General features: G+C 52.7%; 1 protein-coding gene across 1 annotated transcript in view; it reads right to left on the bottom strand.

Annotated features, from left to right (window-relative positions):
* The window catches only part of TNR (tenascin R), a 63,517-nt gene that overhangs the window by 3,701 nt on the left and 38,560 nt on the right, over window positions 1–21,256 (bottom strand). Inside the window, exons 11-18 of the mRNA XM_039881420.1 lie at window positions 20,535–20,654; window positions 19,502–19,648; window positions 16,862–16,981; window positions 14,023–14,166; window positions 13,180–13,310; window positions 12,154–12,286; window positions 3,027–3,178; window positions 1,684–1,780 (exon numbers count right to left, since the gene is read on the bottom strand). Coding sequence (XP_039737354.1) covers window positions 1,684–1,780; window positions 3,027–3,178; window positions 12,154–12,286; window positions 13,180–13,310; window positions 14,023–14,166; window positions 16,862–16,981; window positions 19,502–19,648; window positions 20,535–20,654 — 1,044 coding nt within the window. The remainder of the gene's footprint in view (window positions 1–1,683; window positions 1,781–3,026; window positions 3,179–12,153; window positions 12,287–13,179; window positions 13,311–14,022; window positions 14,167–16,861; window positions 16,982–19,501; window positions 19,649–20,534; window positions 20,655–21,256) is intronic.

Genomic DNA, 21,256 nt, shown 5'->3' with positions numbered 1-21,256 from the left:
TCGCCTCCCCGAGAGCCCCCCAGATGAATGCTTCCTGTCTCAGGCTCTGCTGCTGGGATACCCAGCTTAGGACACAAATCACAGGTCACAGCGTCACCCCAACCTGAGCAGTGCTGCCGAATGACACGTCACGAGGCCACGGCCCCGTGCAAGAGCCCTCGCTGGCTCCCTAGCACCAATGACGTCAAGTCGACCTCTCTCCCCGGCTTTAGACCCCACAACACACCTTCACCGCACCCACCTCACCTCGCTTTCCTGCCTCCCCGAGGGGCACCTTTCCTCTGGCTGGGTGGCTTCTTCCTGTCCCGTCCGCACCCAGCAGAAGGACCCCTTCCGCCCTCTTTTCTGGTGCCCGTCCCTCCCGCGTTCTTCCTGCTCACCCCTCAGTGCCTCGCCGTGAACTTGAACTCCGCACATCTGTGGCCTTTTCACCAGTAGCTCAGAGGTTATTACCGTGCTTCCCAGTGTGGGGCGGCATCTCCGATGACTGGAGAACTCTCTGGGGCATAAATAACCTCGAACACACGAGGAAAAAGCTATTTCCAAATCCCACAGCTTCGTTCACTGTTGGAGAAGCTTAACCCTGATTCTAAGCTTAACTCAGTCTCAGTTTGGTTCTAGTACTTTGCGTCCAACACTTTCTAGTCTCCATGGTGGCTAGAACCACCACCGCCGCCACCAGCGACAACCAGGCCTGGGGCCCCCATATTCGACTGTCACTTGATAACATTCATCCTGTTTGCTTTTCACTGCGTTTGTTTCTGAGGCTCCCTTTTATTACTGCACATGATAACTAGCTCTCCGTTTCGGGCAAAGCTNGAAGTTTCTTTCACACGACGGTTGCTTTAATTAAATAAAACCAGTGACGGAGAAAACTTAAGTGTGTGATAGTTCGGATATTTCACAGAGATGACGAAAGTTGTGGTCCCGGAGGCCGGAGGCCCGTTAGGGATGTCGTATGAGCACCCAGGAGAAAGGTGCTGAGGCCTGGAGGAGAGGGCGTGACTCTTCTCCATCTGCGGCTCCCTGTACCCATCACTCTGGAAATCTAACCGAGACAGAGACCCAGAGGGGCAGGTCATAAAAAAATGTACTGCTTTCCGGGGTCGGCCCCCCTGCCACCTGCCTGCCAGGCTGCGTGTTCACCTCCTCCCTCCCGTTCAGTCCTCGGCCCGCATGCCCCGCTCCCGTCAGACCTCTAGGAAAGGGTTGCTCGCCTGCAACGCCATTCTCATTGTTCTCCTTCCTTTGCCAAGTCAGGTAATAAGGTCCCTTTGACGAACTAGAACTGAGTGACTGTCCCATTTCCCTCCTGACCCGCGCGGGCGGGCGGGCGGGCTGTCGCTTGGCTCGAGAGGGATGACCAGCGGCCAGGGCTGCCTGTGCCCCTCCCCCGCCAGGCCGCTCACTGTCTTTGTAGGCGCCTCATGTCAAGACTCATCAACATAAGAGATTATTAATGAGGACGAGAAGAGACAGAGCAAAGAAGAAAATAAAAACAGGAAGATTAAAAACAGATCGATGGTGCAGCCAGACGGAGCCAGAGGTACCGAAAGCAATTCACGAGCTGTGGACTTTTCGGCAGACGCGGGGGTGCGGATAGTCCTGATGGACAGAGGCAGGAGAGAGGTGGACAGAAAGCCAGAGCAGCACCCCAAGAGAAAGCAAAAAAGGAGGCGTTACCCAGCCAAAACTCATCCTCCAAGTTCCCGAAGCCGGCCCGGTACTCGGCCCATTTCCGGAAGAAGTCAGTCTGGCCGTTCTGCCGCCTCTGGAACACCTGCGCAGAGAAAGCGGGGAACAGTGATGTCGAGGAAACTCATGAGCAAGACTCTGCGGCTGAGTCCTCGGTCTGCAAGGACAAGGATGCTCGGACACAGACAGCCGTAGTGAGTAGCAGAGCTGGTTTTGTAGCAGAGGCCGCAGCCCCTCCCCTGCAGGGCAGAGACTGTGATGGTGACGCCGATTTGCACCCTGCGGTGTAGAGAGGATTCGGGGGGGACGTGTGGAGCCCCCAGATAGTCAGGGCACGCAGGCGTGGCTCACAGATCCGTCCACGCCGTGCCCTGGAGTGCAGGCAGGAAGCATTTCTCACCCAAAGAACAGGATCGACTTCAACTCAGCCAGTAACTGCCATCATCCTATCGCAGGCAAAGTGACCGCATGCCATTCACTTTCGGAGGGGTGTAAGTGCTAATTTCATCCAACCTCCAATACATCAACCTAGGCTTCAATTTCCAATTATGCTCTGAGAAGGAGGCACAACTATGTCAGAAACATCAAAGAAAATGTCTCCCAAGAGTAGCTATTAGAAGCACAGCCACCATTTCACTCCATTCAAAAACTGGTTTCCATCGGCACCCGCCCAGCTGATGCTGGCTGCTTTCTGGCCGGGCTGCGGGCCCGGAGAGGTGGGGCCATCTGTGAGGCCACCCTTTCTGTTCCCTCGCCCCGCCCTGTCAGACGTGGGGCAGGAAGGTGGTGACAGAAAACGCTCTCTCTCTTGTCCTGACCGCTGGTGCTCCCTCAAGGGCTGTGACAGCTCTGGGGAAGACCCGGGGAAGGATGGGGACAGGGGTGGCCTTTGTACCTAGAGCCACTAGCTCTGCCACGTTCTGCCTCTCCTCTGCTCCCCCGCGTGCAGTCATCCGGTGGACAGACCCTAATCACCTTCTCCAGTCCTTTATGAGAGCCGCGGTCCCCAGCAGGCAGGACCCCCTGGCCCACGTGAGCCACCGCTCCCTTTGCCGGCAGTTCACGCACGTGAACTGCCCTCACAGAAGGAGCATCTCCCCTGGGCCAGGCCACTGCAGCCTCGACATGCTGTTTTCCTTTCTGCCCGGACAAGCCGAGGACCGGGCTGCTGAGCAAGGGCCCCGAGGACAATGAAGAACCTGCCACAGGGACATGTCGGGGCTGGATGAAGGGACAAGCAGAGGGTGGCGAGGTGGGCATCCACAGGCGCTGGCCAGGTGGACCAGAACCCCAGGACGTGTGTGTGCATGGAGGGCAGCGCGGGCACTTACGATCCAGCCACCGCCGTCCATCGTCATGTCACAGTACACCTGCAGCTTCTGGCTTCGCTCCCCGTGGAGGAAGATGGTGTAAACCCCACTCAGGGTGTCTCCATTCATCAAATGCTGGGCGCAGTCTTGAGGGTGAGGGAACACCCGGCCACCTGCGCAGGGAAAGAGGCGATTTCCAGAGAGGATCCTTTCTTCCAGCGTGCGTGAGAGCCCCTTAAACGGGAGAAGTTTTCCGAGGACCCCTTTGTACTCCATCAAGAGCCATAAGACACCCGGTCTGGACCTCACGCAGTGTGTGGGAACCCTGCCTCATCCTGCACGCCCCCTCTCCAGCTGATGTTGGGTTTACCAGACAATAGACGGTCTTATGGGATCGGAGGACCCAAGAGTGGGGGTGTCACTGTCTGGCTCCTCCACTTACCTGTTTGTTTAACTTAGGCAAATGGCCTGACCTCCCTGAGCGGCGGAGCTCCCATCGGTAAAATGGGGATAATAAAAACATGCCCCCCACTAGGGCGAAGGCGTGTTCATGCAGTTGGTGACCGGTTACCCAAGTGATGATTACAGATGTGTGAGACACAACACATTACTGTAGGGCCCACCCTTCCAAAGAACGAGAGGCATCTAAGCAAAGCCTTCTGCCAACTTCCCGCAGCCACTGAGACCCAAACAAGCTCAGAGTCAGCAAGGAGATGCTTAGCTCTACCTCAGGCAGAATCACCTCCTGATTGGACTAGGATGATCAAATGGCCTTAAGTTTAAGGACAGGGCAGGGGCGATAATTGCTGCTCATCTTTCGGAGAGAAAATAGCTCGATTAGGAAGACGATATCTAATGAGCAGAAAGAGAAGCCTAAATCTTGTGTCTTGAAGAGCTTAGCTTCAGGGCACGTTTTAATGCTTAGCAGGCAAGCTGAGAAGGGACGTCCCGGCTGGAGCTCTTCTGATCAAACAGGTGAAAGGCAGGACAGCCTAGAAGAGGCTGGGTAGGGACCTCACATGGTAGTCACTACAGTGTCCCCTAGTGGCAGTACAAGTGCACTGCAGGGTGGGACAGCATCCCACTTTGGAAAGCCTGCTGGTGGGTCAGAGCAAGTGACAGCATACTGTCACACGAGGAAGGTGACATAACGACCTCGCTGAACGCTCTGGTCATCTGAGACACCCGTTGTGGATCGTCAGGGAAGCATCCTGTGCCGGGAAGAGGTTGCCGGGGGTTCTGTAGGCTCCAGCCCTGCTGGAGATGTGTCAGCTCCTCTTAACACGGGACTGTCCTTCAGCTGCTGCCACATCACGCTCAAGGGTGGCTCCCATTTAAGGCGGTTTGAAACAAAGGTGCCGCCTACCTCGGGCATGGTCACGCCACGGAATAACAGTGTATTTCCACAGGATGTGTACTTGACAAAGCATGTTCTTATTTTCACTTAATTCTTGCAAGAAACTTGAGAGGAAGGCAGATGTTTATAAACTTATTTTACGGAGAAGAAAACTGCCCTCGGAAAGATCACGCAGCTTCTTCCAGTCACTTGAACCCCAGTTTCCAACCTCTCGAGTCACCCGCTCTTTGCTCTCTGCTAACACGAGGAGTAGACCCTGATCCCCTTGGCTGGATTGATCCGTGCAGCGAAGGATCAATCAATCAATCAATGTCTATATTTACCCTGTGAGCACATAAAGCCCCAAAGGTTAAAGTGACCGCAAACATTTCTACATTCAAATGACATATCTCTGACCCTCCCCCCAGAATGAACACCGATTTCCTTGAGAGCTGCAGGGGAGCTCTCAGCTTTCATCTCCAGCATGTCCTCGAGCTCGTTGGTGTTCGCCATCCCGTCTATTCCTAGAGGTGACAATTACATGTCAGGGGACAGCTCCTTCTGCTCTCCCTGTTGCTTTGGGAACCTCGCGAGTATTCCCCGGCTTCCCGGCCAGTCTCCACCGGGTCTCCGGAGCAACCAGCCTGTCTGCTTTCCGTTCTCCCCTGATCTCTCGCTGCCTGAGTCTCTCATCTGAGAAGATCAGCACGGAATGTGCTTGGTCTCCGGCTCACCCTACCTTCTGTGCTAATAGCCCTTTCTCCTGAATGGACTCGGCATCTTCGAGGAGCCACAACCTCCCATTTCTTTCTAATACCCAATGAATCTCCAACAGAACATCTTCTCCCAGACCTCAGAACGACAACCTCAGACAAATACACGTATAAAACTCAACCGAACTTCAAAAGAAGTAGATAAACGGTCTTACACAGGCTTCTTCGCGTTGGGCATAACCTATTTAAAAGTTACGCTACAGACACTTTGAAAACGCTCAAACATCTTAGTTGCTTTCAAGGCAGATCTCTCAAAAACGAATACAGTAAACTGGATGACTTGTCCCGGAGAAATTTTTAAATATCTGAAGGACTATCACGCAAAAGAGAATATACATTTTTGTTAATGTCAGAAGATGGGAATACGATCAGCTTAGGAGTAAAGTGTGATCTACGGGGTGTTAAATGTTTGGATGGGAGGAAGATCCCAGGCTGCACCCCGGGAAAGGAAGGGCCCCCCGCTGGGTGGTTGGTGGGGAGCTCACCAAATGTGTGAGGGGCTGCTGCAAGGTTGCCAGGTGTACCTGCCTCACCTTTGACAAACTGCAGGGCTACCGGGTTGCTCATAGATTCGATTTACTGTGATTTCGTCTGTGGCATTGCTGGAAAGACAATCAACGAGCATTTCACTTGTGCAGGATGTTAGGGGCAGCAAACCTGGGTTTTCACACCCTGGGAGCTCTGAGGAGACACATTTGCTGTGAAACTCCACTCTACACCCCCGGCTCTCAACTCACCAGTCCTCGATCAAATTAGTATTCCTCTTCACCAGATGAGAGGAATAGAGGCCCACTAATTGTTCCTAGACCGGGGGCTTTATTAAAATTCAGATTCCTGGGTTCTGTGGCAGGTCTACTGAATTGGAACGTCTGGGGCGGGTCCCAGGGAATCAGCATTTTACCAGAACTCCTCAGATGACTCTGAAGACCAGCTGGATCTGGACTCCATGTTCTCTGGTATGTCTTCCTTTTCTCTGAGCTGCCAAGAGGTGGAATCAGTAAGCTGGACTGTGCCCCCACGGGCCGGTGGGCTGCCTCCTCCGCGCCCATCCAGACGGGAGAGTGGATAAAGGCACTGAGCCTCTCTCTCTTTCCCTCTCTTTCTCAGTGAGTGTGTCTTGAGTGGGCAGGTCCTCGGATTTAGATTAGGGGGGATGGAAATGAGGGGGTCAGAGACTATTTACCTTTATGTTTAAGCCTTGGGTTGCAGTTTTTACCGTTGCGTTCTGCTTTGGGGGTTACTGGAGTCTGGCTGAGCTAACGGTGAAGACGACACAGTGTGCACTGTGGGTTCAGGCATTTTTGGGAGATCATCACGACAGGTTTCAGGCATCCCAAGCTCTCTGGATGTCACATCTTTTAATATCACCAGAAACTCACCTTGAACCCTGACACAGATCACCCCAGCAATTTTTCCCCAGGCAGAAATTTTAGGACTGAGAGCAAAACTAGCTGGCTTTTCTTCTCTTTCTGGCAATACCAGGGGCCTGGCCTGACAACAAGCCTTTTTCTTTTCCTTTTTTTTTTTGAAGCACAAGCTGTGGTGATGATCAAGCTAAGGGAAAAGCAATGCCAAGTGATTGGACATTGAACCATCTCATGGTTAAGTGCTCCGAGATGTAACTGTGAGACCAACAGGACCGGGGTGCTTGCCGGAAGAATTGCTCAGAAATTGGTTTGTGCTGAGTGGGGCGAAGTGCACTCTGTGACGCACAGTGCGATCAGATCGCCTCCAGCCACCCGGGAGTAAAGGGAGACACCTTTTCCGCTCCCGCCCTGTCCCTTACATGTGCTGTATTCCTGGATCCAGTCTCTAAAGTGGTCAGAGGTAATGGCATCGGAGAGTGTCTGTCCACCGCCCACCCTTACGACCTTAACATCAAGACCAAAGCCAAGACGTCAGCGTTCCCTTACAGGACAGACTCAGCAGCCTGGCCTGTCTCTTGTCTCTTGATTCACTGTGGCGAGGAGGGCTTGAGTGGTGGTGATGCCTCCTGCCTGGTCTCTTCCTGCCATTCGGGCCCCACGGGCACCCATTCTCCACATCGTAACCACGGTGATCCTTTTATAATGCACACGCGATCCTATCGCTCACTCGCCAACTACCCTCCAATGGCTTCTCCAATGCAACGGCTCCAGTTGAAACAGCCTCTGGCAAGTAGGATAAAGTCCAAAGTCCTTACCGTGGCCTAAGAGCCTCGCATGCGCCGGCCCTGCCTTGACCTCCCGCCCCTTCTCACTGGCTTTTAATCTACCCAGCACGTCAAACTTATTTCTGTCTCGGGCGCCATAATTACTCTCTCGTAGGCCCAGAGATTTCTTCTTTGTCTGATTCACTCTCATCACTTATGTCCTGGCTCTGAGGTCTCATCTCAGAGAGGCCTTTCCTGACCACCCTCATTGAGGCCAGGGGCAGGGGCAGGGGGAAGGAAGTGGCCGGCGACAATCAGGAAAGGCTTTCTGCTACAGGAGCTGTCCTAGAAGTTAGCTCTTCACGCCTGCCCCTACTTCACGACATTGTTTATTTTTTAACATATAATCGCTCCTTGGAATCACCCTATTTCCCTCTTCCGTCTGTCCCCTCCTGCCGCGCCCCCTTGGGGGTAAATTCCACGAGGGCAGCTGTCTGGCTTATCTTGTCCTTCGCTCTATGCTCAGCGCATCGGACAGTGTTTAGCCCACAGCAGATGCTCGATCGATATTTGTGAAGCGTATGATACCACATGAGCATTATTTTCCTGCCTACGATTATGAAAAGAGAAATTAAAATGAGATTTTCCTGGAAACATTTGGGACAACACGACCAAACAGGGGCCAGATCAAATTCTGTATGCAGCGACAGAAAAGGTCCTGCTATGGCATTCACAGTGCCGTCTAATGACCAGTGGCAGATGGTATTACTGTTTGACAAAATTCACTGCTCTGCCTCTGGAGGGATGACGCACTCCCGTCCTACCGAACAGTACGAAAGGTTATCTAAAGAAATCCAACATCTTAGATGAAATGGACCAATTCCTTGAAAATCATCCTCCACCAAAAGTCACCCAAGACGCACCAGACCACCCAAATAGCACCACAACGAATCACTGAGCAGGAGGGTTTACGTGATCCACCACCTAACGGTCCGGAGCCCAGGGTTTGCCAATCTTCATGAGTTTTCACAACCTCCAGAGCGGAGGCTCGTGTGAGAGTGGGCTCCTGGAGTTTTCCTGGAAAGCCCCAGATAGCAGGGACACGGGCAAAGGCGAGAAAGAAAACGTCTCCTTCGTCATCTCCAGGAACCTCCGCAAACGATCGTCTTCGCTTAACCTGAAGGTCAAGACAACCTATTTCGCGCTGTTCGCTGTCTCTGAGGACAAGCTTTAGCGAGCGCCTTGTTTGCTCCTCACAGTATTAAAGGAGACGATGAGATCTGCCTCGGGAGACCATCTCACCGAGTCTCGGTCGCTCTGTGGGGAGTATTTGCTTCCCCATTTATATTCATGTCTCCAAAAGGCAAGTAGACCTTGGATGAAATTTCAGGCGACAGTAAATTATAAATAATGTATCCACGTTTTTTCTCTCCCATACTACTTCTATTAAATTCCCCTCAGCGTCTTGTGCAAATACCAGAGACAAGAGGACAGGAAGCTATTAACAGGATGGAAAGAACAAAATGGGCTTATGCAAGAAGACGAGAATGCGCTGGGGCGACGTCTTGATCGAAGGAGACTCGGTGGGTGCTGGTGCTTTTCTCTCTCTCCCTCTTCGATTCCTCTTTTATTTAACACCTCGACTCTTTTTTCCAGTCCGTTAAGCAGGCATCTGCTCGACAGGAGTCTCTTTTCTTGGCCCACCCAGGACGAGACGAGGGTTTGTCATAGAGACCACCGGGGGACCCGAGTCTGAGCCCTTTTGTTTCATAACACAAGGCACACAAAACGCTTTGAGTGATGGGCTGCAACCTGGCTGTCCGAAGAATAAGATGCTCCTAAGTGGGAAGCTCAGGTGCTGTCAGCCAAGTGGGAAAGGATGCTGTTTACCGGGGTAAAATTAGCCTCCATCCCACCAGCCCCGGTGTGCCGTCCCGGGGGGTGCTCTGGTGGTCCTCAGGCCTCTCGCTCCGCTGGAGTCGTTCGTGGGGTCGAGATGGCAGCACCCGGTCTGGCCCGATGGGAAGACGCTCTGCTCTTCGTTTTTGTTCTTCCTTTTCCTTCTCTTTTCACCTTCTAGGAGCCTGCAGATGGAGCCCCTGGGGTGCGCCGTGTGGCTTCCGGCGTGTGGGAGAGCGAGGGGCCTGATGGAGGGGCGCGGCAAGGCAGCGAGCACCCAGGAATCTTGATGTTCAAACGGCCGTGCGGGCTAAGAGGCTTAGTGTGCGTGACCCAGGGAACTCCGCGTTTGGGGCGGCGGGGAGGGCCCAGAAGCGGAGGGGCTTTGGGCACTGTGCTCTGCAGGCAGTGCCGCTTGGCCCGTGCGCCCCACGAGGGACGTGGAGAACGCTCTCCTCTACAGCTTTCCCCGGAAGCCCTGCTCCGTGCTGCGGATTTATCGCTTCAGCTCGACCCCGCCTACGGTGCGCCGGGCCTCGTCATGGTGCTCCCAGCCTCGTCATGGTGCTCCCAGCCTCGTCATGGTGCTCCCACGTGCCTTACTTCCCGTCCACGTGCTTTCCATGCCACGGCCGGCCGTTTCATCGGCTCTGATGAATCTCCGAGATGAAGCCAGCCGGGTTTGGTTTGCGTCCGTGACTGCAATTTAAATCTCAGCTCTCCAGTCAAGCTCGGCAAAGGTTCCTAACGTGGACACATCTTTGCCATGTGCCACTGCTGTAGTGGTGAGTCCTGCTCCGGGACCCCAAACTCTGCGTGAGCAGCTCGGTCAGCACGGGGACCGTACAGGAATGCCAGCTTTTCAGAGTTCTCCTTTCCTAGTTGGTGTTGGTCATGCCCCAGGAGCCCAGCGTCAATCTGAATTTTGTAAAAATAAACACCTAAATAACACCCCGAGGGGCTCCCTGCACTGTCCACCAAGAAATCCACCACCCTGGCCTCCAAATTTCCGCGAATTGTTAACCCTCTGCTTACTGGACCTTGCTCAGACCCAGCTGGGTCTGGGAACCCAGATCCAAACCGTGGCACAGCCCCTGGGGCGGCTGCGTCTCAGAGAGGCCAGCGGCGGGCACAGAGGCCGGTAGATGTTCACACCCCAGGTGGATCTGGAGCGAGGCACAGCTGCCAGATACTGCAGACAGCTCGGGCACATTGTCACACTGCTCACAACCAGTGGCTATGCTGTCACCAGGATGGGAATTAAAAGCTCATATGACACAGAGCAAGCGTTGAAACCCATGCATTTTAGGGATGAGATGATTACTTTAGACCTAATAAATATGTAAATTTGGAGCACTGTTTATATTTTCTGTCATCTGTGTCCTTTTTATGGGAGAGAAATTCTTAATTCACTGAACAGCTCTGATCCATGGATCTTTGGGTGGTAGCTTGGAAAAGGGGAGCCTGGAGGACCCATTAATTACCGTGCCAGCATGCAGCGAAGCACTGGGCAAGAAGAGGGTAGCACCTTGGTCCTTCCATAAGTCCCCCCCACCCCACAAAGGGCATAATGACGTCAGCCCCGTAAAGAGATGAGGAGCTCTCTGGTAAGAACGCGTTTCAGATTCACATTTTGGTTGAGACCAAGGCTTATTTTTGTTTCTTAATTAAAAAATTGTTTTTTTTTCCTGATTAATGTGTTCACTATAGACACTTTGTAAGATATTGAAAAGTATAAAAAAGGAAAAAAAAAAAGAGCTCACTCGCAATCTCACCATCTTAAAGAATCATTGGTGACGTTTGGTGTGTTTGATCCAGTGTCCCGCTTTGTCATTTAGAACTCGTAGGGGAGGCACCTAGGTAGGGACCGGGGACTTTGCCTCACCTCTCTCTGGGGATGGGGTGGGGGGGGATGAGCTCCGGGGCATGGGCAGGAATCCAGCACCCCGCTGCTCTGAGACGGCATACAGACGTGTGTCTAGGGATAAAGGACAGGCTCACATTAGCTCCGCACGTGTGCACAGCCACAGCCCCCGAATGTGGGCTGAGAGAGAATTCGAAGTTTGGACCAGGCGGTCCCACATTCCAGACTGCAGACAGGCACGTGGAAAGTGGAAGAAAGGACCGTTCACTGCACAGACCCCAGAGCCGGGACACCTGGGGTCGAATCCCAGCCCTTCCACGTAAGAGCCGTGAAACGCTGGGCGAGTTACCTCCCCACCTGGGCAATTTCTGTATCTGTTAATAGGGATAATAACACATACAGGCTGTCGTGAGGATTAGATTAGATCATACATGTGATACAGTTAGAACAGTGCCGGTCAAATAGCCTCCGAAGGTTAGATACTAGTTTCTTTGCTGTTGTACACACATTAGGACACTCTTACCCCTTATGGACATTTCCAAGGATCTTCTGCTGATGCTCGAATGAGGGAAGGCGGGAGAAGACCTTGGTTCAAGTTCTGGCCCTGCTACTCATTAGCCATAAAGTCCTTAGATTTCCATGCACCCATTTCATCATCCGTGAATGGGGACAATGAGGCCTTCCTCGCCTGTCGCTGTAAGGACTGAGTGGATACCACAGCACCCAGAAGTGCTTTGTATATGGAGAAGAAGCCTCACTTCACTGCTGAGGGCTCGCTGCTGCCGCTTTTCCTAGGCGACTCTCCGATTACGGGCAGCAGAGGAAGGAGGGAAGGACAGACTCTGCTGGAAAGAGACCTGCAGAAAACCTGAACGGGAGCCTGATGTCCTTACTTGGCGCACATCATCGGGCCAGGTGGCCCAGGGATTTGTGCCCGCTGGCTCCTGTGGTTGTAAGAGGCTTCCCAGCAGGGCCTCGGAGCAGGGGACGGGAAGGCAAGTGTGGAGGAAGCAATTACTTTCCTTCGCAGGAAAAGGCAATCGAGTTTCTATGACGGGCTCCTCCCCGGCCAAGTCTCAGCAGAGGCCGCTAGGGAGCCAACCGTCATGCACGGGAGGAGAAGAACGTGCAGGCCAGTCTCTCACCTGTGGTGAAGGCCGTGGAGGTGACGCTGCTCCTGGCCGCGTCCTGGGCCGCCTGCAGGAGCACTGTGTAGTCCGTGCTCTCGGACAGGCCCTCCAGTCGGATCCACGTGTCCTCCGCCTCCACGATCAGCTCCTGCAGAAGGAGCCGGAGGAGGGGAGGTAGGAGGGATGGTGGGATGAGTGGGCAGTGGAGGTGGGAGGTGCCAGTCCCGCGGCCAGCAGGGCCAGTGTGGCCGTGGCTGTTGCCCTCCCCTCTTCCCTCAATAAGGAGAAAGTCGAACCAATAGGCGGAGAGGGCAGCCCCTACCCCAGAAGCACATGGGGTAAGCGCTAAGCGCAGGCACCTGGAGAACCGAATCCGGTGCTTTTCGTGCTTTTCGAATTGCACCAGGCCGGCCGGAGGGCCCGAGGGCCGAGGGGGCGGAACCCCAGGCCTCCCTACCCTCCATGCAGCAGACCAGCTCTGCTTAAAGCTGCTTTGCATATTCAACTTCTTAATACGATTGCACTTGAAAAAGCATTCTGCTGCTGACCCACCTCTGACAACCAGTGCTGTTTCAACTGATCACATTAAGCGGAGACTTGTCATCTCTTTATACTGTAGGCTGTAGATGTTGCCTTTATAATGCTCATCAAGGGGCATAAAAGGCTGTAGAATCTGGTTTCCAGCTCATGTTTGGTTGCCCCTGCTGGTGAGACCCCCTCCCAGTACCACGGACTCAGAGAGGCTTGGGAGTTTGCAATGTGCTTTGCATCATCGCAATGGAAGCACCTCCACAGCCCAGGGAAGTAGCAGGGGTAGATACCCCATTAACTAGAGAAGAAGCGAAGGCTCAGAGAGGTTCAGTGTTTTTGCCTCAACTTCTACAGAGAGCAATGGTGGAGCCAGGACTAGCGCCCCGATGTCCAGCTGGCAGACTAGGGCTCTTTCATCCACCGCGTGCTGCGTATCCGTCGCGGGAAACCAAGGTTGTTCCCGTGGACAGCTCGGCAGAAACGATCTTCTCCTTTACAGAGAAGTCTCACCTTGCGGCTCCCGTCGGTGGATTTGTAGGTCAGGACGTAGTTCTCGATCTCTGCTCTGGGAGGCTGCCAGGAGATCAGAGCGCTTTGTCTGGTGATGTCACTGGCTGTCAGGTTTGCAGGAGGGTCCAGGACTGCGGAGGAGAAAATGCCAGGAGTGCCTGCCCCTCCTGCCCTTTCCTGTTGGATTCCAGGCACGTGTGTCTATTTGCCCACCTGTGTGGTGTCTGGGCCGCTCACACGCTGCCCCCCGCCCCCGCATTCTAGCCGGGACGGGAGCAGAGAGGGACACGCCTAGGTCGGAAGATAATCCTTCAGTGTCATAGTCGTTCATGCAGCTATTTTCCCCTTCCCTCACCTGGACCTCTGGGTCTAGCGGTGACATCATCCAATCTGACCCTTTGTCTGAAACCATGACCTTGCTACGCCTGCGTGTCCTTGGGTTCACGTTTGCACTTACGACCTTCTCACATTGATACCTTTGTCTGCTGTTCTCTCGGCCGCGACCCTACCCAGCAACTCTCCCCGCGACATCAAGCCCTCTGATGATATCCATCAGACTTTCTAAGCCGGATGCATTTCCGGTACTGGCCTGTCTTGGCCCGGTTCTACTGCTGTCACCAGGCCCAGGATGAGAGCAGCAAACAGACGTGTGTCCGCTGGCTGAGAGCCACGGCTCACTTTCACTGGTATTCGGGCTTCAGTCGGCTCAAATAAGAACAGCTCAGAGCTGCGACTGTCCAAAACGGATAGGCTGTGATCTCATCGACCCCATGGAAGCTGGTCGTTTTCGGCATCCACAAGAGCCTCCAGGGGTGCCGGGTGTGGAGCCGAGCATGTACTCACGGGTAGAGAAGTTGGTGCTGACGGTGCCGCTGGTCAGAGGCCCGCTGGCGGCGTACACGGTGACAGTGTAGTGGGTACCGGGAAGCAGGTCGATGAGCTGGAATTCCTCACTGCCTCCGTCAACCAGGATGGTCTCTCCGGCAACTACGGTCAGAGGAATAAGGACCAAATAAGGTTATTAAGCAACTTCGGAAGATATTTCACGAGGATTCGATACTTGAGAATTTTGGAAAAAAGTCATATAGAGGTTATTTAGCTTGGCATTTTACTCCACGCAAGGATCTCCTCTTGTTTTGCGTCTTAACTGAGAAAAACGTTCCTCGTTCGGAGGTCGAGTTGTCTTCTCTGTAACTACTACCCAGGCCTTTGGAGTTGCAAAGAATAAGCCGTATCGTTTGTTTACACGATTCCTCCCTCCCCAGTCGAGTCTTCTTTTCACTAGACTGAGAAAATCCAGACCCCAACCCTTGCTGCGTGTATGAGACCGACGGTCTGAAGCGGTCACAACCCTGGCTTCCTCTCTCTAGACCCGGATCGGTTTATCAGTGTCCCTGATGAGATGCGGAGTTCTGAAGAGAGCTGAGGGCATCAATGGGACAACCAGGATCGGCCCACACGTTTATTCGTGCCCATTACATTAATTCACTGGGTTTCGAGACAGTCGTGTGACGATGTTGTCACAAGCGGAGATTATTACTAATCAAAGACCTCGTCTATGACCGCCTCCAACCCAGCCTTGTGCAGGTGACCTTTTGCACCTTCGGGCAGGGCTCTGCGTTCATTTCTAGTGCATTTTGCCTTGTCGATTGGACCGCTGTTTCGGTTCGTTAAAATATATTGGAATTTGGATTCTACCGATGACAGTTTTGTTTTATACACAAATTTGGTAGGCTCGTCTTCTCTGTCTTCATTCAAGCTGTTGATAAAACTGTTCATTAGATCAGGGCCAAGCCCTCTCGTGTGTTCTCAGAATACTCCTGAGTCATTCGGCATTTAATGAAGTTCACCAGGCACTTCTTCAAACCAGGTGGAACCTGAGGCGCCAAGTTTCTAGTGGTGGAAAGGCATGGAGGGGCGTGCTAGCGAGGTAAGACCTAAGCTCTTTGGAAGCGCACGCGGAATGCCTCCAGCTTTTCAATGTCCTCCTGTGCATCATTCTGCCGTTAGTCACTGCTGCAGCCGCATCAAACTAGGGCGACTCCTCACACCTCACGTGCTCTCTCACATCTCTACGAAAGCAAACAGACATCTCTTTTTCTTGAAATTCTCCTATTCTCTTTATCTTCCCCTCGACACCCTGATCTCGGTCGCCATGGCCCATCGGATGTGGCCCGAGGTGTTTCGCTCTCACCTACGTCATGACTGCTCACGTGGAGTCGTAACTTTTTACCTGTCTGCATCGTCGCTGGGCGTGGTTCTGAGAATCTGTGTGTTTTGTCTCTGAATCCTTATAGCTTATTAGGGTATATGGCACGTGGGAGGGCATCCAAAGAATTTGTTGAATGAATGACAGGTAATCGCTATAATGGAAGTGTGTCCTTCTGTATCTGGGTGCCTTAGTGGAATAACGGAAGCTTTGGCAGAGGAGAGAGGGTTGAAACTGAGACTTGAAGGGTGGGTTTTCTGGGCAGAAAGTGGGAAGAGGATTTCCTGGTGGAGGAAGCAGCAGGTGCAGGTGCACGGTGGCTGGAGAAGGCACGGCGAGAAGTAAGAAATCATGGTGGGCAAGGAGGGGTGGCAGGCGTTGACATGGACTGTGCAGGCACGAGAGGGGTTAGGACGCCTCCACGGGGCTGAGCAGGGTCATTCAGTCGGCTACAGTTCTACGTAACTCCAAATATGCCCCATCATATATTTTTCCATCTAAGTGATAAGTAAGGTTTTCTAATGCTTTGGCGCTAGCAGATTTGCCAATAAAAAACAAGGACATAAAGTGGTTTTGGTAAAACGTATTCTTAGGGAACCTGGGCTGGTATGTAGTAATCCCTGATTGTTTTTCCAATTTGTTTAATAGTCTGTTTTGGTTTTCAGTTTCCCAAGTTTCGACAATCAATTTATTTCTTAGGTTACAGAATTGGCTAGCTCTTAATTTTGACAATTAAGACATATGCCTGCCTTCTGTCTCCTGGTGCCTGTGCTTCAGATTCCCGAATATAACCCACGACGATTCTGTGACCACACGTGTAGCTTAGGCAGGGGAATCATTTTCGTGGGCCTGGAGGCTTGGACTGCCCAACACGATTTTGCTTGGGCTTCTCTATTCAACTTCAAACAGTGGAAGGTGAACAATCATGGTGAAGAAGACACTGAAACTCAAGATTTACACCGTCTCAGCATTTTGGGCTGGATATGGGTAGTGAAGGCTAAAGCAATAGAAGAGTCTAGTAATTCTGGATCCTTTGTCACCTGTTATCCTGTGTTATCTGCTCCAAGCACGATCCTGTAACGTTAGTGTTTTTCTTGCTCTGTAAACATCTAGAGGAGTCGGCTTCCTTTCTCATAGCAGTTTGGGGGCAAGTCTTAGCTCAGTTCTGTGTTTATCTGCCTAGTGCGATTTCTCTGATTTTGTATTTGACCTTGGTTGTGGGCCCTTCCTGCACCTTTCAGATCTAGCTTTCTTGATTCCTATAGGTGATACAATTTGCGGAATTTGGGGACATCTTAGGGCAGGAAATTTCTAATTCGTGCCTCCGACTGGCAAAATATTTTAATTTTTATGCTATATTCATTTCCAACCCCCACTAGACCCACCTGCCTGATGTACAGGCCTGCAATTACCTGCCCAATGTGCAGGCCTGCAGACACCCACCTGCCCGACGTGCGGCCTGCAGACACCTACCTGCGAAGTGTGTGAGAATAATGACGTAGTTCTCCACGTCACCCACGGGTGCCTTCCACCGCAGCAGAGCTTCCGTCGGAGTGATGTTGGTGGCAGTCAGATCCACAGGGCTGTCCATGGCTGAAACAGAACAGGAGACTATCAGGTAAAGGCAGGAGCCACTGCAGCATGGAAGCGCAGCGAGTGAGCACCTGTAGTTTACCCACGGTGCTCGGCTGCTGCTGTGCCCTACGAAATGATGAAGTGAGCGCAGATCACTTTCCTTTCTCCCCGTCTGGTTCCTTCAGCCCCTCCTCTTCTCTCTGTCTTCCTTCCTCTCAAGTACCCAGTTCTTCCCAGATCTTCTTTTTATCTAATTCATTAACTTCCTATGTGCAGAGTGCCATCAGGTGCTATGGGGGATTCCGAGGTAGGGCCGTGTGTTCCAGACATTTAAACCTAGATGGAAAAACTAAGAACATGTAGAAATTGTCCTATGTCTTTAGTCGATAGGGCAATATGCTTCTCAGGCTATTCGTACTTCCCCTCGTGTCGGGGCGTGGCTTCTGGATGATCTGTCGAGTGTGATGGGAGCTCCTGAAGGCAGAGAAGCTCCAGGGCCTACGAGTTACACGGCTCTCATGAACGCTTGTGCAATGACTGCATGGGACTCAGGCTGCCCTAACGTCCTATCTGACTACTGAATTCTTGCTTCGCCGCTCACGAGGCTTACTGTGCACTGAGTCCCGGTACCCTTCGTGTGGCACAGAGTCAAGGGGACTCTTCCAGGCTTTAGGCCAAGAATGCCTGTCCGTGGAACAGAGCTGGCTCATCACGAGACCACGTTCCTATTCTTACTTGCCCACGCCCTTGCCTTTGTTTTACTGCTGTGCCTTCCTTCCATAAAGTTGGGATTTATTTTAGAAATGGATGTTATTATAATAGTTTAGGTATCAGCTCAACCCAAGTGTTATGTGATTTACTTTGGGGACCAGGATGTGCTGTTGATTGAGCCCTCCCTGTTCACCAATCCAAGATTTTTGATCACTCGCCTATCTCTGCCCCTCCCCTAGAAAATATTCTACAGCCAGAGAAGATTTTCACAATTTTAAAATCCGAATTGTATCCATAATCTGTGCCTTCAGTGAACTCTTCAAACGGAGACTTACGAGAAGAAAAGTCTTGTAAAACTACAATTAGCTGGATCTCTTTGAAACTGAGCGCGAGACCCTGAAGAAGACTCATTTCCAAAGGCTGTAAAATCATCAACCTCACGTGAAAACAGCAACAAAACAAGACAATTCTGAGAGAAATCTGGTTATCGGAAGTTGCCAGGATGGCTCTCCGGAACCATGGGAGAGTGGTTTGGGTTGGCATGTGGTTGAATGTCTCCTTCGGAGATCCCTGTTGCTTATCACCAAGAACCTGAGTGAGGAGCTTTTTCACCCAAGTCTCTGCTCTCTATCATCTTGGGAGGTGGGGGAGGGGACTCTTGAAATCCATTTTACTGTCCTCAGGGAGAAAAAGCCTAATTTTTTTAATCATGAATTTCTAAGACTTTCAGAAAGGTGTGACGAGGACGTCTTTGGACTCATTAGGCATCACTTCGGGTCACTATTTCTTCATATTTTAATGGTCACAGATCATTTGATAACAGGGGTAAGACTGAACCAAAAACATGGCTAGGTTATCTGTCGTCACAGGCCTGGAAGGAGGATAGGGACTATCCGAATATGCTGCGGTGTCTCTAGAAGGATCAAGTTTTGAGTTTCTGAAGGAAAGTTTCCTGGGCCGTGGCCCTAGAGATGCCGACTTTGTACCGCAAGAGGGTCTCACAGCAGCAAGAGACTCTAAGGTACATTTCCCTCCTTCAGGGTTGAGGAAAGTAAGCGACCTCAGGACACCCAGGTTCTGCTGATGAGGCAAGCTGAATGGTTTCCCACGTGATGGGAATGATGGCTTAACTAGGGGGTGAGGTCTGGAAGTTGGGGACAGAAAACTTTGGCTGTCCCCTCTGGTGACTCCTACAGCAAATCTGTCCTAGTTCTGCAGGGTGGGCTGGCTGAGGGGCCAGAGAAGGGGGGTGGGCAGAGGAGCTGCTGCAAGAGCCCGGTCCTCAGCCCATCCGAGGGGCTCATTTTCCAGAGGAAGGCCACCACCCTCCTCCAACCTGGAGCATGAAGCAAGAGCAAACGCAGCTACTTGGCGGCCCGGGGCCATATTTGATGGACAGTTTCATGACCCCGACGGTTGTTACTGGAATAACCACCCTTTCCCTCTCTGAGATGACATTTCCCTCTCTGAGTTTTTTTAGAACTTGAATGGTAGGGTTCAGACATCTGTTCTGAAACTCGCTTCCATCACGGGTCTTTGAAAGATCTCTTTCCATATTAGAAGTTCCATAAAAATTCCCATCCTGGCCCAGTCAGACTGCTGGAGGGCGATTCTCAAAACTCGTGGCAACAGAGAGAACTATCAGATGGGGAGAAGCCGCAGCTTGCTCTGCCTGACGCGGGGGGGTCAGAGGGGCACCCAGGAAGGGAGCCGCCGGGCCCAGGACCGGTGTCCCCTGTGCTAGCCGCTCTCTCTCTTTGCCTCTTCGGCTGGTGCGGGTCCTCGGCCCGGATCCCGACTTGGCCCGCGACAGGGAGTCGCACCCACCTGTGTGCACGAGGGTGCAGACGCGCTCGCTCTCCTCCCTGCCCCGCACGCTGTTGAGGCTGATTTCATATTCGGTAGCTGGGTACAGCTTGGCGATGGTGAATTCTCTCACGGTGTTGGGCACCACTGAGCTGTCCAGCCGTCCCACTAAGGAAGAGAACCCACAGTTAGAGTCCAGCGGGCCCCTCATCGACGCAGATCGCGGCATGGCGCATGCAAAGTCATGGCGGTTTTACAGCCAAGAGCCCCCAGCGGCGTGCGGTGACGAGGCACGGGTGACTGCAGGGCCCCGTGCTCAGTGGGGAGTGAAGTGAGGGGCGTCACGGACGGATGGGGAATGTTGGAGCTTGAAGAGACCTTGGCGGGCTGGTTCCACCCCCTCATTTAACAGGCTCCATGGAGCAAAGGAAAAAGAATGACTTATTAGGTGGTTTTGTAACGGGCCACGCAGAGGGCATGGCTGCAAAGAGGGCTTCACACAGGCCAGAGACGTGGAGCCTGAAAACTCCCCACCCCTCACTGGGAGCGGCTCTGTGCCCCTCTTCACTAAACTGACAATGCCACGTGCCCCGGTGAGGGGCAGGATGCAGGTGAGGTCTGGGCCAGCTCCCTGTGACTCACGACTCGGATGAGTGGCAGAAATAAGCCCGCGGTCCCCGTGGTGCCTCCAAGGCTACGTCTGGCTCTGCGGGGTCTTGAGACATGCCCCAGGGCTCCAGCCTTGGAACTGCTCTCTCGGGAACGTGCCCGTGACCCTGGCTCTTGGCAGATCCTTCTAGGGCTCTTTGGTCCTCCCTGCGCTGCCCAGATAACCGTGACCAGTCACCTCCGCCGGGCTCGTAATCAAGCCTTTTGCGAGCGGAGCAGGTGAGGGCGGGGTTCGCTGGCTGCTCCTCCTCTTCCCCGCTCCCGTTCTGATGGAGCATGCCACAGAGAGGGGGCGATGGCCTCCGAGACGCGCTCGTTTCCCCACAACGACCTTCGCCCAGCTCCAGATCCCGTTCATCCTCACGACATCGAACCATTTTGTTACCTTGTGTTGGCCGATACGATACTCGGTAGTAATCAAAAGGTGCGACGGGCGGGCTCCAGGAGACCACGACTGAGTCCTTGGTCACGTTGCTGATCGTGATGTCTTTAGGCGGATCGATTCCTTCGAAGACCCGGGTAGTTGTGAGAAAAAGGACAAAAAGCACAGTGTGAAAAAGGAACTTCTACCCCTGGTTTTATGTGGACCAAGAGCTAACGGCGTCCTAGGGGCCGATACGCCCGTACTGGAATGCAGCGTCCTTAACAGCGTGGTCGGGCTGCAGTCTCACCTGTAATCTCATAGGTATGGCCCAAGCCACATTCACGAAGGATGTTTCAACACCATGCAGTCAAGCTGGCAAGGTCTGTGCCTGTGCAGCAACTGTTACCTGCCCGAAAGTGAACTGGGGACCTTCCCTTCAGTTTGTAGGTTTTGTTCTGAACCGGGAGTCACATGGCTATTTTATCTCGGGCAAACCCCACTTCTGGACATGCTCGGCTCTGTCTCTATCTCTTATTTCCTTGGTTCAATTTGGTTCAATTTGGTAAAACTACATATCGACCGTAGAGAGATTTCAGAGCACGAGTCCAGAACAAATCCATTCTCCTGAGCTGTATTTCACTTTGACTGTGTACCTTTTTTTTTGATTGCTGGAGTATCACAGGATCAAAAGCAGGTGGATATTCAATCCACTTGTCCAGTTTGTGAGTTCTTGACAGTATGTA

The sequence above is a fragment of the Pteropus medius genome, unplaced genomic scaffold (genome assembly GCF_902729225.1).
Source record: "Pteropus medius unplaced genomic scaffold, Ma_sr-lr_union100, whole genome shotgun sequence".
In the NCBI taxonomy this organism is placed as follows: Eukaryota; Metazoa; Chordata; class Mammalia; order Chiroptera; family Pteropodidae; genus Pteropus; species Pteropus medius.
Note: the sequence above shows the minus strand (reverse complement) of the source record. Positions and strands in the feature narration are given on the sequence as shown.